We start from the raw sequence: 16,483 nt of genomic DNA, 5'->3' as shown, positions 1-16,483 counted from the left end.
AGGCTGAGACTTGGCTCCGGATTCCCGTAGAGATTTCAGGCATAGGGAGGTAGATTTGCAAGTCATCAGCATACAGATGGTGCTGGAAGCTGTGGGAGGAGATCAGAGTGCCAAGGGAGGACATGTAGATGGAGAAAGGAGGTCCCAGGACTGAGCCTCCAAGTTTCCCAATATCTTACAAGCACTTGAACTAAAACCATTTTGTGCTTCTTTCACTTGATAACTGCAGAGTAGATGATAAAGGCTCGGAAGATTAAGTGGAAGTCTAGATTAGCCAGTCTTCATCTCTCATTTTCTGCTATGTGCATTTGAAGCTACAGGCTACAGTGATTGAGGTGGAAAGACATAGATTAGAGCATTCACTTGCACTTTTGAAATATCATCTTTTCTTTTCACATCATTATCAATGATTAAAAATGGCACTTCTTATTAATCTTGAGATCCTCATCTTCCAACCATGCTTTCCCTCGCTCCTCTTGCGCTCCCTCACAGACAAGCTAATCAATCATGAGATTTCCCACCCAGACAAAAAAATAATGGATATAAAGCCAGTTAAAAATCAGAGACAGCAGCACAAATAGTAGACCTGTATTTAGATCAAATAAAGTTATTGTTCAAATCCCACCTTTCAGAATTTCAAAACAGGAATAGGTAGACAGAAGAAAAAAAAAAAAATAAACAATATAAGGAAAACTAAATGATAAAAAAAAAAAAAAAATCTGGAAGGTCTAATACATATAATGCTAGGAGTTTGTTTGTTTTTGTAACATGCATGCTTTTGCAGAACATCTAAATGAGCCACTTGCAGCAGTTTCCCTTGATGTAGGAAAAAAAGCATTCAAACATACTAGATGGCGATTGTTTCAGTTATCCGGGTCTCGTCGCGTCTGGGTAGGCAGAACCAAAGTTTCAGCCACCATGTTGCAGCTTTCTTCAGGGTAAAGCTGTGAGGTCTGCAGTTTGTCTTTATATATAGTGAGACCTCTAACCTGACTGGCTGGGGTTTGAGGTGACTGAGACAGGAATGTCCGCTAGTCATGAATCTGAATTCTGGCGGTAGAGTCTGTTGGACACAGTTTTTTAAATTCTGTCAGGAAAGTCTATTAGTCACATTTTTAAATTCTGTCTGAAAAAAAGAGGCTGAAAACTTTGAGATGGAGGGATGATAGCTGAAACGTCAGTTCTACTTACCCAGACACGGCAAGACCCAGACAATTGCATCAATCATGACGCCAGCCGCAGAAGCCTAAGAGAACATACTGGATGGTGTTATAGCTTCCAAATACTTGCTCAATATAGCTTTGACCCTAATTACATGGGCACGGTGCAATTACTTTGCACCATTCATATAGCCAGTTCTTAAATTGGGGTAGGGACCGGAGCCCAAATTGGGAGAAGGGCACAAAACTTTGCCCTGTCCCCCACCCCCTTTCTCTGTGCAAGTATCTCAGCTAGCAGGGAACCCCAAGTCCAGCCACCAGAGGGTCCTCTACTGACAGTCTGGAAGTCATCAGCTCTTTCCAAGAGCCACCATCGTGCCACCCCCATCCCCCAACACACACACACACACACACACACACACACACACAATGTGCACGCACAAAAACTGACTGTGTGTGGTGTGGGCTGCATCAAGGTGGTAGCCGTCCATGGAGATAGCTACTGACTGCCAGGATGCCAGTGGAGGACCTCTGCTGGCAGGGTTGTGGATCCCTGCCAGACAGCAGCAGACAGTGCCAAAATTTGGGGGGAGGGCCCTGATCCCAAAGTGGAGAGGGTCTAAGTCCCTCAAAGCTATGCCACTGATTTACATCTTACTCATTATCGTGGTATGACATCTCAGCTTCTGCTGTTACATAGAGGATCCAGACCGTTTTCACCACTTTTGTTCAACCCAGTCTTAGAACCTCTGGCTACAGCTATCAGCTGTAATAAAGATATACAAGGAGTGGAGACAGGAGGAAATTCCCTGCAAGCTTTCAATCAGCAGCATACCTGGCTTGTGCGACACCCGGGGCCCATCATTTTTTGGCACACACCCCCTCCCCATCAAACATGATTTTTAGTAACAAGCCACACATGAATACCTAGGAAAAGGCAGCATCTTACATACTGCAGTGAGAAATACAACATCAATACACCCATTATAAAACTAAACAAGCCAGACTAGTACAGATCAATCCTGTAATCAATCCTAACAAAAAACCATGTCTTTCGAACACACAGAACACAGAAAACACCTTCACCTAGTATGGAATGACATCACAAACTTACCCCTCCCCCTTTTACAAAACCGTAGTGTGGATTTTAGCCACGGTGGTAACAACTCTGACGCTCATGGAATTCTGAGCATCAGAGCTGCTACCACCATGGCTGGTGCTGAAAAACGCTCCACAGTTTTGTAAAAAGGAGGGGGGGGGGGGATAAAATAGAAATACATAGACAAAGGTTAAATTGAACCAGCAAGAAGCTGGACTCTGCATACAATGCAACACCACAGAAACAGAGACACATGTCTCCTAAAGCAATAAATAAAAAGAAAATGTTTGTTCTACCTTTGTCTTCTCTGGTTTCTGCTTTCCTCATCTTCTTGTTACTCTCTTCCTTCCATCCACTGTCTGCCATCTCTCTGTCCCTATATGGCATCTTCTCTCCTTCTATGCCCCTTCCAGAAACTGTATGCCTCCCCCTTCCATCTCTCCTTTCACCCCCATTGGTCTGGTATCTGTCTCCTCTCCTTCCCCCCTGCTCTGGCATCTCTCTCTCTCTCCGCTCCCTTCCACCTGTTCTTCCCTGGTCTTCCTTCTCAATTTATTTTCTGCCTCTGTCTAAATTCTTTTTTACTATTCAGTCCTCAATTTCCCTCTTTCACTGTGACTACCTATAGCTTGCCACCTCTTTCCCTCACCCCTTCCGTAACTATCCTCTTCCCTCAATCCTGCATGTGCCCTTTTTTTCTTTCTCCTCCCCACTTTCTTCCAGCATCTACTCCCCCTTTCCCTCACACTTCCATTCAGCAGCTGTCCAACCTCTCCCCCACACTTCCATTCAGTGTCTGTTTCCCTCTCTCTACCCCTTCCATCTACTGTTCACCCTCTATCTCGCCCCTTCCATTCACTGCCCTCTGTGCTCCCTCTCTCTCTCTTCCATATGCCATGTTCCCTCTTTCTATGCTCCTTGCATAAACTATCTATCCCTTGCCCCTTCTCTCCTTTGTACATGATTGATTTCAACTCTATCACCTCTCTGGTTTTCTCTCTGTCACCACCCCCTCCCCTATGCTCTGGCATCTCTCTCTTCTCCTTTCTTTCCTTCCCACCTCACGGTCTGGCATCATCCCTTCCCTGATTCCCAGCATCTCTCTCCTTTCCTTTACTTCCATCTCTCCCTCCCCCTCCATGCTCTGACATCTCCTCCTTCCTTTTCCCTTGATCTGGCATACCTTCCTCCTTCCCTCCAAGCTCTGGCATCTCCTTTCATTCCCTCTAGTTGGGTACAGCCACACTCTCCCCAATTCTCTCCCCCTCTGCTCCCTTTCCTCCTTCTGTCACCCAAGGCCTGATGTCCTGAACTTCATCGGGCAGCAGCAGCATTCACAATTCACTGCTGTTGCCCGCTTCAGGCCTTCCTCTCTGTCGGGTCCTGTCTTCATGAAAACAGGAAGTAGGCAGGACCCGGTAGAGAGGAAGGGCTGAAGCCGGCAACAGCAGCGAATTGTAAAAGCTGGTGCTGCCCGAAGAAGGTAATGGAGCACCGAGGCAGACCACTTCTCCCCCCTCCCAACCGAACCCATGCTGACCCTCCTATCTCTCCCCCCCAGTGAACCTTTCCGACCCTCCCACCGAGAGCAGCAAACCTCCTTCCAGTAGCGTCGGCTGCTTCGTGGCTTTCTCCTGCCGGTGAAGCGTCACTGATGATGTCATCAGTGAGGCGGCAGAGGGAGGAGAAAGCTGCGAAGCAGCCAACACTACTGGAGGGAGGTTTGCTGCTCTCGCTGGGAGGGTGGGAGCGCGATAGGGACCGGGCTGGCTGTGCACCCCCTCTAAGGCTGCACCCGGGGTGGATCGCCCCCCCCCCCTCGTCCCCCGTCCCCCCTTGGTACACCACTGCTTTCAATATATGTGGATGATATTATGTTTCCTCTCCAAGAAGAAACAAACCCTTCATCCAGACCAACATTATTGCTCAAAGCTCCAGCAAACTAACAAAAAAATACTGGATTGAGAGCGAGTTTTCTTTAGCGGGTAATGCTCAGCACAAATAGCATGCAAATCAAATGCATGCTATTCATGCAGAGTAGCCTGGTAAAAGGCAATAGGCACAGCTCTTCTGAGCAGGTCCGGTGGTCCCCAAGCTCCCCTGTCCGCTGCCAACTTTGCTTGCTGCCACCATAGTTCCAAACTTCTTCTGGCTTCTTCCTTTCTGATTGCTGGCAGTGCTACTGTTCTCCCCCCCTGCATGCGATCAGCCGAGCCGGCACCAGAGCTGTGGTCGACCGAACCGACAGTGGGGAGAGCAGTACCGGTGCCAGCTCAGCTGATCGTGGCTCCGCTCTCCCCCTACTAGCTCAACTGATTGCACTTGCGCTTTTTTTTTAACACTGGATATGAGTGCAACTGTTGTGTGTGTGTGTGTTCCATAGGCATAGAACATACTTAAAAAAAAAAAATTTATATTCCGTATATCCTACAATTCTATGCAGATTACCAATTATTTAGGTACTCATGCATTATTCCCTAACTGTCCTGGTGGGCTCCCACTCTATCTAATGTACCTGGGGCAATGGGGATTAAGTGACTTGCCCAGGGTCACAAGGAACAGTGCAAGATTTGAACCCACAACCTCAGGGTGCCAAGGCTGTAGCTCCAACCACTGCACCACACACTCGCATAATACTTTCCACAAATAGCTACCAGCAGCTTCAGACCTGCCAGTAAATTTATCTCGCTAAAAGGTAGGCATTCCCTTTTGAGCATTACAAGGAAAGCTCATTTAAATACTAATGAGCTCCTTGTAATACATTTGCATAAGGTTCTCAGTGGCTGCTACAGCAAAATTGGTTAAAATAAAAAAAAATTAAAAAAAAAAGAGAGAGAACCCTTTTGAGCATCGGAGGCCGAGCTGCCATGCAAGTAAGACTGGCTATATTATAACCAGTCTTATGTGCATAACAGACTTTGGTGCATTGAGGTCCAAGATACCTAGGATCAACTATGCTTGTACCCCGAGACTATGGAGTGATCAAATATATTTTGGATATAAAACAATGGTTGATTATCCAATGACCCCCCATCTTTCTTTATCCTGGTGGGGCCAAGAAAATACAGTACAAATCATATACTCAAAATATAATTTATTTTGGGGACTCTTTCCAGTAACCTTCTCAAGATGGGTTTATAGGAAAGTGGAAAGGATGTTGCTCAGTTTTCTGTGGATGGGAAAGAATACTAGCCAAATTTTAAAAAGTCCAAATCTAAGACGAAAGGAACGTTAATTTTCCAGATTTTGGCAGTATCAATTAGCCTTTATTCCGAGTTTAGTTTTGGGACTGGTCCCATTTATAAAAACCAATCTGGCTACAGAGGAAGCTATGTGCACACCCTATCCTTTATCGCTAGCCCCAGGGATGAAAGAAATCATTGGGATAAGATAGATTTTCCATCATCAGCTCTATTCTAGGGGCATTTAAGATCTCGGCTGTATCATGCCATTCCAGTTTAGAGATTTTGCTTCATCATCAGTGTGGAATAATATAAGATGCACAAAATTTTATTTGTATACCATGATACACCGTAAGGTTCGATGCGATTAACAAAAATTATTGCACAGAAATAGCTAAGAAGAAAAAATTAAAATTGAATCAGGTTGGGCAGACTGGATGGACAATTCGGGTCTTTATCTGCCATCATCTACTATGTTACTATGTAAAAGCAATAACAAATGCTAAAATTTAAAAAATAAATTAAAAAAGCAAGGAGAAGGTGATGCTACTTCTACTATTCAAGCTATAATGCACACAAACAATAGTCACAAAAAGAGCCCATGGCAAAAGTCAAGACAAGAACTTGTTGCGTTGTCATTGTGTATCAGAACAGAGCACAAAGCTGTGCAGGTTTGTGATCTCTCAGCCAACTGGGTTTTCTGGATAACCACAATGAATATGGCCGAGATAAGTTTGCATATAACAAGTCTCCAAAATATGCATTAGATAAATTTTGCATACTTATTGTGGATATCCAGAAATGCAACTAGCTGCTGTAACAATACAGAAAGACAAAATGTTTTGACGTCAGAGGAGGGGGGTGAGGCCGCAGCAGAGGAAACAGCTCAAAGCACTGCAGTGCAAAGAGCTGTAACCGCGATCTTCGGCTGAAGCTGTAAGGTAAACGGTTCGGGGAGGCCAGGGAGAACACGGAGGCCTTCCTCGGGGGGTGGGGCGCAGTCTTTCGGGGGGGCAGTCCTTCAGGAGGCCAGTCCTTCAGGAGGTGGGACAGGCCTTCAGGGATGGTGGTACAGGCCTTCAGGGGGGGCCCTGGTGTAGAAGTACATGGAGGGAGGGAAGGGGGGTTCAAAGATGTGCATATGCCAGACTTTGGGGGGAAGAAATAATGGGTCTAAAAATAGAGGAGAGGGAGAGAGATGATGGACAATGGGATTTAGGGAGGGAAGGAACAGAAAGGGAGAGAAGTTGGACACAAGGGATGGTGTGGAGGGGGGATAGAGATACTGGATAGGATGGTAGTTGGGAAAAGAAAGGGAGAGATGATAGACCCTGGGGTGGTGGGGAAGGAGGGAGAGATGCTGGATGAAAGGGTAGTTAAGAAAAGGTGGATCTGTGGATGGAGACGAAAAAAAAAAGAAAGATGCCAGACCTCCAGAGGAGGGAAGGGAAAGAGAAGGGGAGGACAGAGATGGATGGTTAGCAAGGAGAAAGAAGAAAGAAGGAGACCCTGGCAAGCAAGTTATCAGAAGACAACCAGAGCCTGGGACCAACAAGATTTGAAAAATGACCAGACAACAAAAGGTAGAAAAATTAATTTTATTTTCCATTTTGTAATTACAATATGTCAGATTTGAAACGTGTATCCTGCCAGAGCTGGTATTAGATTGCAAACGTGAGCTAGGATTTAACAGAGAGAGAAAAAGTCTTTTTTGTTTGTTTATTTTGTTTACACCACAGCACCAGTGTGGGTAGGAGAGGGCAAAGGGGGTGAAGAAGCTGTAAAAGGGGTGAAGAAGCTATAAAATAAACCCACCAGGATGTTTGGGGAAAAAAAAAAAAAAAACACACCCAATTGGGCAGGAAAATCAAATCGAATCGAAAAACCAATTCAGTAAGCTGAATCGAATCGAAATTTTTTCCCCGAATCGGGCAGCACTAGTGCAGACAATTCTAGTCCAAATACTGTAATCTAATGCAGGTTTTCCGTTAAATCAAATTCAAGTGCAGACTTTCTCACATTGACCAAGGGAAGAAAGACTAGCTATGCCACCACCCTCAGCAGAACAAAAGACCAAAGCGCTGTCAACAGCCCACTGACATTAAATTAGTGTTTCCTTATTTCTCACAATAAGAACAACAATCAAATTCTACAAATTTGGTTGCAGTCTTTCCTTCTTGAGGGGCAGGCAAATTCCTCCTGAGGGAAAATTCCTGTTGCAAACACCAGTCTGTCCCTTGAGGAAAAACCTCATATTTGTAAATGTTCTTAATGAGCTAGCTCCACCCATATATTACTCTTTCTAGGCTTACTCCATGGTCTCATGGGAGATGTAGTCCCTCCTGGTAGCCATATTTGTTCACAGTCCCCTTACTGAAGTTTTAAGGAGTAAGTATGTCAGGTTCCGATTCAGTTAAGGTGGGGTTTTCCCCAACATTTCTTCTGTTTTGTTTATTTATGTATTCAATTTTCTATACTGTTCTCCCAGGGGAGCTCAGAATGGTTTAAATGAATTTATTCAGGTACTGAAGCATTTTTCCTTGTCTGTCCCAACAGGTTTACAATCTATCTATATGTAATGTATGTGGGGCAAAGGGGGGGGGATTAAGTGACTTGCCCAGAGTCACAGAGACAAGAATTAGTTTGAAACCACAACCTCAGGGTGCTGAGGCTAAAGCTTTAACTACTGCGCCACACACTTCCCCATAACATCATAATCAATATTTTGGGAGTTAAGCCCTGGCTACTCACGACAATAAATAAAAATATTACTTTGTATACGTTTCCCTTAACCCTTTCAGGACCATAAGGATCTTAGGCCAATTTTTGTGGTTTTGACGACATTTTTATGGTAAAAAGGGCTTGCAGATGCCAAAAAATTGATTTTTTTTGTGAAATATCATTTTTTTTTTTTTTTAAATCACACTTCTGGCTTATGGACAGTGTGGCAAGTGAATCTTCTCGTCAATCTGGCAACGACGCTAATGAATGAATGTCGGAACCAGTTTGTTTACATAAAGGCAGTATCATATGGAATCCGTACATATCAAATTTAGAACTGTAGACTATCCCAATCAAAATTTATAGGATTTTAAAGTTATGGGACAAATATGTCCCTTGGTCCTGAAAGGGTTAACCTGAAGCATGGATACAATATATAAATCCTTCAAAGAGACATTTGCAGAAATTGCACATAAATCATTTCAATGAACAACATAAAAAAAAAAAAATACAGATTGATTTCATTCTAGGCATCCTCTCACATACACATTTTTCCTCTCTCTAGTTTGAGGGTTCTCAGTTCTCAGGACACAGCTAGCCAGTTGAGTTTTCATGATATTCACAACAGGTATGCTATGCATGAGAGAGTGTTATAGAATGGAAATAATGCATGAAAATTCACCTCATGCCTTCTCATTGTGGATATCTTGAAAATCTGGAGTGGTTGGCTGTATCCTGAACTCAGGGTTGAAAATCACTGTTCAGATCTGATGGATCCATTAAATTGATTCCTCTCATCTGTGTCAGGCAACCTTATAATGCCCCTGTATCACTCCATGGTGCGACCTCATCTGGAGTATTGCGTTCAATTCTGGTCTCCTTATCTCAAGAAAGATATAGTGGCGCCAGAAAAGATTCAAAGAAGAGTGAACAAGATGACAAAAGGGATGGAACTCCTCTCGTATGAGGAAAGCCTAAAACGGTTAGGGCTTGTTAACTTGGAAAACAGATGGCTGAGGGAAGATATGAATGAAGTCTACAAAATCTTGAGTGGAGTAGAACGGGTACACGTGGATCAATTTTTCGCTCCATCAAAAATTGCAAAGATGAGGGAACACTTAAAGTTACAGGGAAATACTTTAAAAAAAAATTTTCACTCAGAAAATAGTTAAGTTCTGGAACAGGTTACCAGAGGATGTGGTAAGAGTGGATAGCATAGCTGGTTTTAAGAAACGTTTAGACAAGTTCCTGGAGGAAAAGTCCATAGTCTTATTATTGAGAAAGACATGGGAGAAGCCACTGCTTGCCCTGTATCGGTAGCATGAAATATTGCTACTCCTTGGGTTTTGGCCAGGTACTAGTGACCTGGATTGTCCACCGTGAGAACGGGCTACTGGGCTTGATGGACCATTGGTCTGACCCAATAAGGCTATTCTTATGTTCTCAGGAGACAGGTTTTAAGGTTTACTCCACAAAGAACTTGGATATTTGGGAAACCCATAAATCATGTGCACAGAGGTGCATTTTCATGCAATGGAAGAAGTAATAATATACAGATGCATTTAATGCAGATACAGTGTGGATATCTTGAAAAATCCAACTGGTTCATGACCTATAAGGACCAAAGTTGCCTAATACTGGTTTACTTACTAGAGCCCACTAGTACTATTAATATTCATGCAATCACTTGTCGATTTCTTTCTCAGCTGGTTTACCCCATGATTAATTGCTATAATGACTGAAGAAGAAGAGCACAGATTGGAACATTCACTTGCACTTTTGAAATATCACCTTTTCTTCTAACATCATAATCAAGATTTTATAAATGGCATTTCTTACTACTTCAGAAGACGGGGATCTCATGATAAGGACAAATCAATAATATAGAATCAGAGAAAGATGCTCTTATGCTATCTCTTTCCCATTCCAAGAAAATCTTAGGGTACCTGGGATATTTTCCATTTCCTACATAGCATAGGGTCACCATATCGCTCCAGAAAAAAAAGGAGGACAGATTGAGACATCTGGGTTTTATTTCCCTTGAAAGCAATGGAACTAAAACCCGTCCTTTTTCTGGAGCCATATGGTAACCCTATACATAGGCTACTCTGTTGAGTAAGTAAAGCTGCTTTACTTTATTTTGTGGCTGATCCATACATTTTTCTTACCTATTTAAAATTATATCTAACCTACCATTATCACACGATTCACGGTGGCCAACATCAAAACACAAAAACAAGTGACAGATTTTTTTTTTTTACACATTTTTGCACAAAGAAATAAACCACAAGGAGTTAGCTATGATTATTTTAAATATCTATTGCCAAAAAAAAATAATAATAATTATAGTAACTGGGCACAACATGAGCATGCATTTTAATCATAAAATTTATGAACCTTGAGATTCCTTCCACTGCTTGTAAATCCAGCTACTGATGAGATCATGCTAATAGCATCAGACAATGGAAAAGAACCTTGCAGGCTGAGACAATCTCTGCTTTTCCTTTGTGACAAAGGTAGGAAGACATTCCAAGCTTTGTGTCTTGATTACAGAAACAGCTAAGAGACAACCCCACTTTAATTCAACATTTCAGATTCATGAGTACAAGAATTACATCAGAGAAAATAAGTGATCTGACGGATAATCCAAGCATTCATAATGAAGAGTTGGCCGCAGTGTTAGCCCACTTAATTAACCTTATTTTCATGCACTATAATATCATGTTATTGGATTAAATACAAATGTTGACCACCTCTCTTAAATAGCTTTCAAAAGCAAGTGTCAGCATCCAAAAAGTAGTCAAGAAGGGCCAGATTCTCTAAAAGACGTCGATCTTGGTGGCTGCCTATGAAGCAGTCACACAGATTGTGCGTCAATTGGCGTCCTTTAGTGAATCACATCTAGTTTTCCTAACAGACGCCTTAAATGTAGACCAGCATTTAAGGCAGGGGTGTCAAAGTCCCTCCTCAAGGGCCGCAATCCAGTCAGGTTTTCAGGATTTCCCCAATGAATATGCATGAGATCTATTAGCATGCAAATAGATCTCATGCATATTCATTGGGGAAATCCTGAAAACCCAATTGGATTGCAGCCCTCAAAGAGGGACTTTGACACCCCTGGTTTAAGGTGTCTGTCTCACACCTAAGGAGACACATAGGGATGTTTATCAATGCACAAGAGCACTTCGGGTGGAGCCATGCCCACGCCGGCCTTGAGCATCGGTAGGCATGTCTGAACACTTCTGTAGGCATGAGTAAAACGCCTATTTTGTAGACGTCCTTCCCGGCATGAATTTTTTTTCAAAAATATGCATCCCAATTGGCTTCTGAGATGGGATGCCGTTTGGAGAATCACGTAATATATGAAGTTAGTCCAGAAAAAAAAAATAATAATAATAATAACAGTTTATATACCGCAATACCGTTAAGTTCTATGTGGTTTACAGAAGATTAGTGGGGTACAAGTTGAGTTGACGTACAAGTTGAGTTAATTTAATATCATGATAATTATGTTTTTGTACTTCCTAACCTTTCTTAATATATAGAAGAACTGATTAGTGAGAATTAAGCCCATGCTCAATTTCATAAACTTATTTTCACTGTAGATACAGTGGGGGGGGGGAACCCATAGTAAATTCAGGCCCTGTTATTACTCATATGTAACAATGCTACTAGAAACATAAGTATGTCACTAAGGGTCCCTCTTTACTAAAACTTTGTTCGTACCAAGAGGTCCATTCTGCATCTATGAGCTTCTTAGCATTTAGGGAAGAATTATATACGTGGCACTCAGGAACCAGAAAAGTGCGCCCCTTATAGAATATTTAGTGCTGATGCTTCGGGCACCAGACTTACACCTGCTGAAACCTGGCGTAAATTCTGGTGTCCAAGTTGCACGCAGTGTTAAAGAATAATGGGTCAGCATGTCCAACATTTTTGAACGCCCCAGACCAAACCATGCCTCTCCCTTGGCCATGCCTCCTTTTCAGTTATGTGCTACGGGATTTAAGTGTCCAGCATTACAGAATCTGGGGGTTAATGCGTGCTAAGCAGAAAATGACATCCTGAGTCATTCTTTAGTGTGTCCATCAACCTCAGACCTTCTTCACCAGCATTCTTCAATGCAAGGCTTGAGGTCAATGACTGTGCCCATTCCTACTCCGATTCTTCCTTCTCTCCTTAAAGAATGACATGGAAATGGTTTCTCGCAATTAACCGCAGGGATGGGGACAGAGCTAAGGTTTAGTAAAGGGGCCTCTAGATCTACAAATTTGCTAAGTTCTGCCTTGTCTTTAAATTTATTTATTTTAAAAACTTACATTCCACTTAAAATCTAAGCGAATCACAGCAACAATATACACCATCAATGTATAACGATGCCATCACAAAACTGTAAAACAAACACAGCCATCTCTTTCACAAACATGATCCCAAGTTGCCTCACAGTCTAAGAGCTCCTGGTAAGGTGCTCCACAAATGTGGACCAGCAACAGAAATCAGAGAGGACCTGAGTAGCCATATGCTTCACTTCCCTCTGTATCTCAACAGATAACCTCATAGCAGATTCAGATCGTAAACAGCTACATGGTACATATTTGGTCAACATTTGAATCAAATACCAAGAGGGTTGACCATACACAACTTGATGAACAATTGATAAGATCTTGTTTGTTGTTGCTTACGTATGTTTATATAGACACCGTCTAGGTATAGATCAGGGGTCTCAAAGTCCCTCCTTGAGGTCCGCAATCCAGTCGGGTTTTCAGGATTTCCCCAATGAATATGCATTGAAAGCCGTGCATGCACATAGATCTCATGCATATTCATTGGGGAAATCCTGAAAACCTGACTGGATTACAGCCCTCAAGGAGGGACTTTAAGACCCCTGGTATAAATGGTACATAAATTAAAAAAATAATTAAATATTCAATTCTACATATTACACGCGGCCAACGCAATTGTTTCAACAAAGGTTGTACATGTTCAAAACATAATGCCCCTCAATCATCCTAGCAGCTGTATTCTGTATCACTTGCAATTTCTGGTCAATAAGTATCTAGAGCCGGTGTCCTAATGTCCTGTGGACAAAGAGTAGTCTACTGATTTTCTCATTGCTCCAACCCAATGTCCTAGTTACTAGACCTGCACACATTGGGATCGGCCATCTAGAAGCCCATACTTTGATTTCCACATGTTGTTAATCTTTGTCGATACTGTAGAAACAAAAAAAAAAGCCATTTCATCCAGAGTCAGCATATTTCAGTGACGCCTAAATATTTTTTAGTTTTTGATATAAATCCCACTGTAATTAATTCTGTACTGTATGTAGTCATTTCAGTCCAGTGGTCAGCATGCATTACAATTTAATATAAGAATAAATTATGCCTCTAAATCCCTATCAGGTTCAAATTATTATACATTATTTAAATACGCCAAGTCAAACATATTTGTGATGTTATATTTATGATGAATAATCCAAATGCTATTAAGTGCTGCAACTACAGTGTAATGGAAAATATCATTCATGTTTTCAGTTTAAAGTATATTTATTACAACTGCATCCATTGTTCTCTTTGCAAAAATGTTGATCTTACAAAGAAGTTATAGGATCGAGAGTTGGTTGATGTGTAATCAGAGACAAGGGCTACGACTTTTAAAATACCGATTCCTACATTAACTACCACAGACAAATCTGCAAGCATTTCTTGGATTCAAAAAACATGCCCATAAAGCTAGAAATCATCATTCTCAGGTGTGCAAAGGAACAGTATTGCTTGAAAGGATATGCCTCATTTATAATGATCTCGTGCTATATGAGACAAAAGGATCAAATAGGTATTTGTTTTCACCGCTGTCACTTTATCGACTACAAGAATTTCATTTAGTGATTTAAATGTCTGCATTTCTGATCGAATAAGCAGAAGGGCAGTTTTTTGTTTTGTTTCCGATACATTTTTGCCATCGAAGCATCACATTTACTTCAGGAGGACAGAAATACGATGCCTTTCTGCATCAACTCTGTCCTTTAGTAAAGAAATAGTGGATAAAAATGTGACTCCTTCTTAAAAACTGATGTATAAAGTGCTGTCGACTGCTTTAGAGAGCAGGTGGCTCTTAGCATCATAGCCCAACAGCTGATTTACTGCCACCCTCAAGCAAGGCTAAAAGTCTACAGTGGGATAGTATTAAACGGATTAACTACTGCACATTTCAGCTCCTTTTCTCTTCCGCCCCTCCCACCTCCCATTGGAAGAGCTACATAAGAACATAAGAATACACCCTTACTGGTACCAGTATTATCCCCTCCCATCCCCATCAGAAGAGCTATGTCAGAATACAGCCTTACTGGGTCAGACCAATGGTCCAGTGGCCAACCCAGTTCCCAGGTACCTGGCAAAACCCAATATTAACCAATACACTGTACTAGTGTTATCCCCTCCCATCCCCCATCAGAAGAGCTACATAAGAATACACCCTTACTGGTACCAGTATTATCCCCTCCCATTCCCCATCAGAAGAGCTACATAAGAATACACCCTTACTGGTACCAGTATTATCCCCTCCCATCCCCCATCGGAAGAGCTACATAAGAACATGAGAATACAGCCTTACTGGGTCAGACCAATGGTCCAGCGGCCATTCCAGTTCCCAGGTACCTGACAAAGCCCAATATTAACCAATATACTGTACTAATGCTATCTCCTCCCATCCCCCCATCAGAAGAGCTACGTCAGAATACAGCCTTACTGGATCAGACCAAAGGTCCAGTGGCCAACCCAGTTCTCAGGAACCTGGCAAAACCCAATATACTGTACCAGTATTATCCCCTCCCATCCCCCATCAGAAGAGCTACATGAGAATACAGTCTTACTGGCCAACCCAGTTCCCAGGTACCTGGCAAAACCCAATATTAACCAATATACTCTACCAGTATTATCCCCTCCCATCCCCCATCAGAAGAGCTACATAAGAACATGAGAATACAGCCTTACTGGATCAGACCAAAGGTCCAGTGGCCAACCCAGTTCACAGGTACCTGGCAAAACCCAATATTAACCAATATACTCTACCAGTATTATCCCCTCCCATCCTCCATCGGAAGAGCTATGTCAGAATACAGCCTTAATGGGTCAGACCAATGGTCCAGTGGCCAACCCAGTTCCCAGGTACCTGACAAAGCCCAATATACTGTACCAGTATTATCCCCTCCCATCCCCCATCAGAAGAGCTACATGAGAATACAGTCTTACTGGCCAACCCAGTTCCCAGGTACCTGGCAAAACCCAATATTAACCAATATACTCTACCAGTATTATCCCCTCCCATCCCCCATCAGAAGAGCTACGTCAGAATACAGCCTTACTGGGTCAGACCAATGGTCCAGTGGCCAACCCAGTTCCCAGGTACCTGGCAAAACCCACTAACGCTCGTTCTTTTCGGTCCAGGTGGCAATGTTGGAGAGCTCCATTGCAAGGCACAAGCCCCGCGCCCGGTTCCGTCACTTACCCCCGTCATCCTCGTCGAAAGAGTTCATGCAGGGGAAGTAGATGGCGAGAGCCTCGAAGGACGCCGACAGGCTGATCCGGCTCTGGGACCGCTCCATGAAGAGGCCGCCGGGGGCGCTCCCGGGCTCCGCCGACGGCTTAGCCAGTTTCGCCGCCGCATTTTTCACTCGAAGCACGGCGCGCGGCGTCTTGGCGGGATGGCGGGGCCCTCGCGACGAAGAGGAAAGCGCGCGGTTTCTGCTCGCCCAGCTCTTCCGGCGAGTCAGAGGCGCCGAGGCATGTCCCACTTTCCCGGGTCTCGGCAATGCACCGGCGGCGGGAGATGCAACCGTCGGACAATTGCAAATAACACCCCAAAAGCCCCGCTGCAGGTCCAGCAAGAGTCAGGCGCGCGAGCACCGCTACTCCCTCCGCGCGCCGCTTCTGCTCGGCACCTTCATTCACAGCCCGCCGCCGTGACGTGTATGCGCGGGCGGGGGCGATGTCGTCACGGTCGGGAAGCGAGTCCTCCAATGGGGCGAGGGGGGCGGTGCCTGCCGGCAGGGGTGGCAGAAAAGCCGCCGGCAAAACAGTTTAAAGGGGCGGCGGAGATTTTTAACCCCTGCCTTTGCCTCCAGAGACTTCGCTAGGGCGAGGCGGGAGTTTCAGGCGGGCTGACGGGGCTCAGGAACAGAGACGTGAAATGCACGACCAGCGATGGCTTCCTTCATTTGTATTTCTTTAAAGCACAGGTGTCAAAGTCGGTCCTCGAGGGCCGGAATCCAGTCGGGTTTTCAGGATTTCCCCAATGAATATGCATGAGATCTATGTGCATGC

General features: G+C 43.6%; 1 protein-coding gene across 2 annotated transcripts in view; it reads right to left on the bottom strand.

The window, feature by feature from the left end:
- RIMS4 (regulating synaptic membrane exocytosis 4) overlaps window positions 1-16,158 on the bottom strand; it is a 112,802-nt gene extending 96,644 nt beyond the window's left edge. Inside the window, exon 1 of one of the 2 annotated variants that reach the window (XM_033915052.1) lies at window positions 15,669-16,158. In XM_033915052.1, the coding sequence (XP_033770943.1) occupies window positions 15,669-15,765 (97 nt within the window). In that variant the 5' untranslated portion in view covers window positions 15,766-16,158. The remainder of the gene's footprint in view (window positions 1-15,668) is intronic. The other variant, XM_033915053.1, reaches the window with a different exon arrangement.
- Window positions 16,159-16,483: the final 325 nt, after the last annotated feature.

The sequence above is a fragment of the Geotrypetes seraphini genome, chromosome 11 (genome assembly GCF_902459505.1).
Source record: "Geotrypetes seraphini chromosome 11, aGeoSer1.1, whole genome shotgun sequence".
NCBI lineage: Eukaryota > Metazoa > Chordata > Amphibia > Gymnophiona > Dermophiidae > Geotrypetes > Geotrypetes seraphini.
Note: the sequence above shows the minus strand (reverse complement) of the source record. Positions and strands in the feature narration are given on the sequence as shown.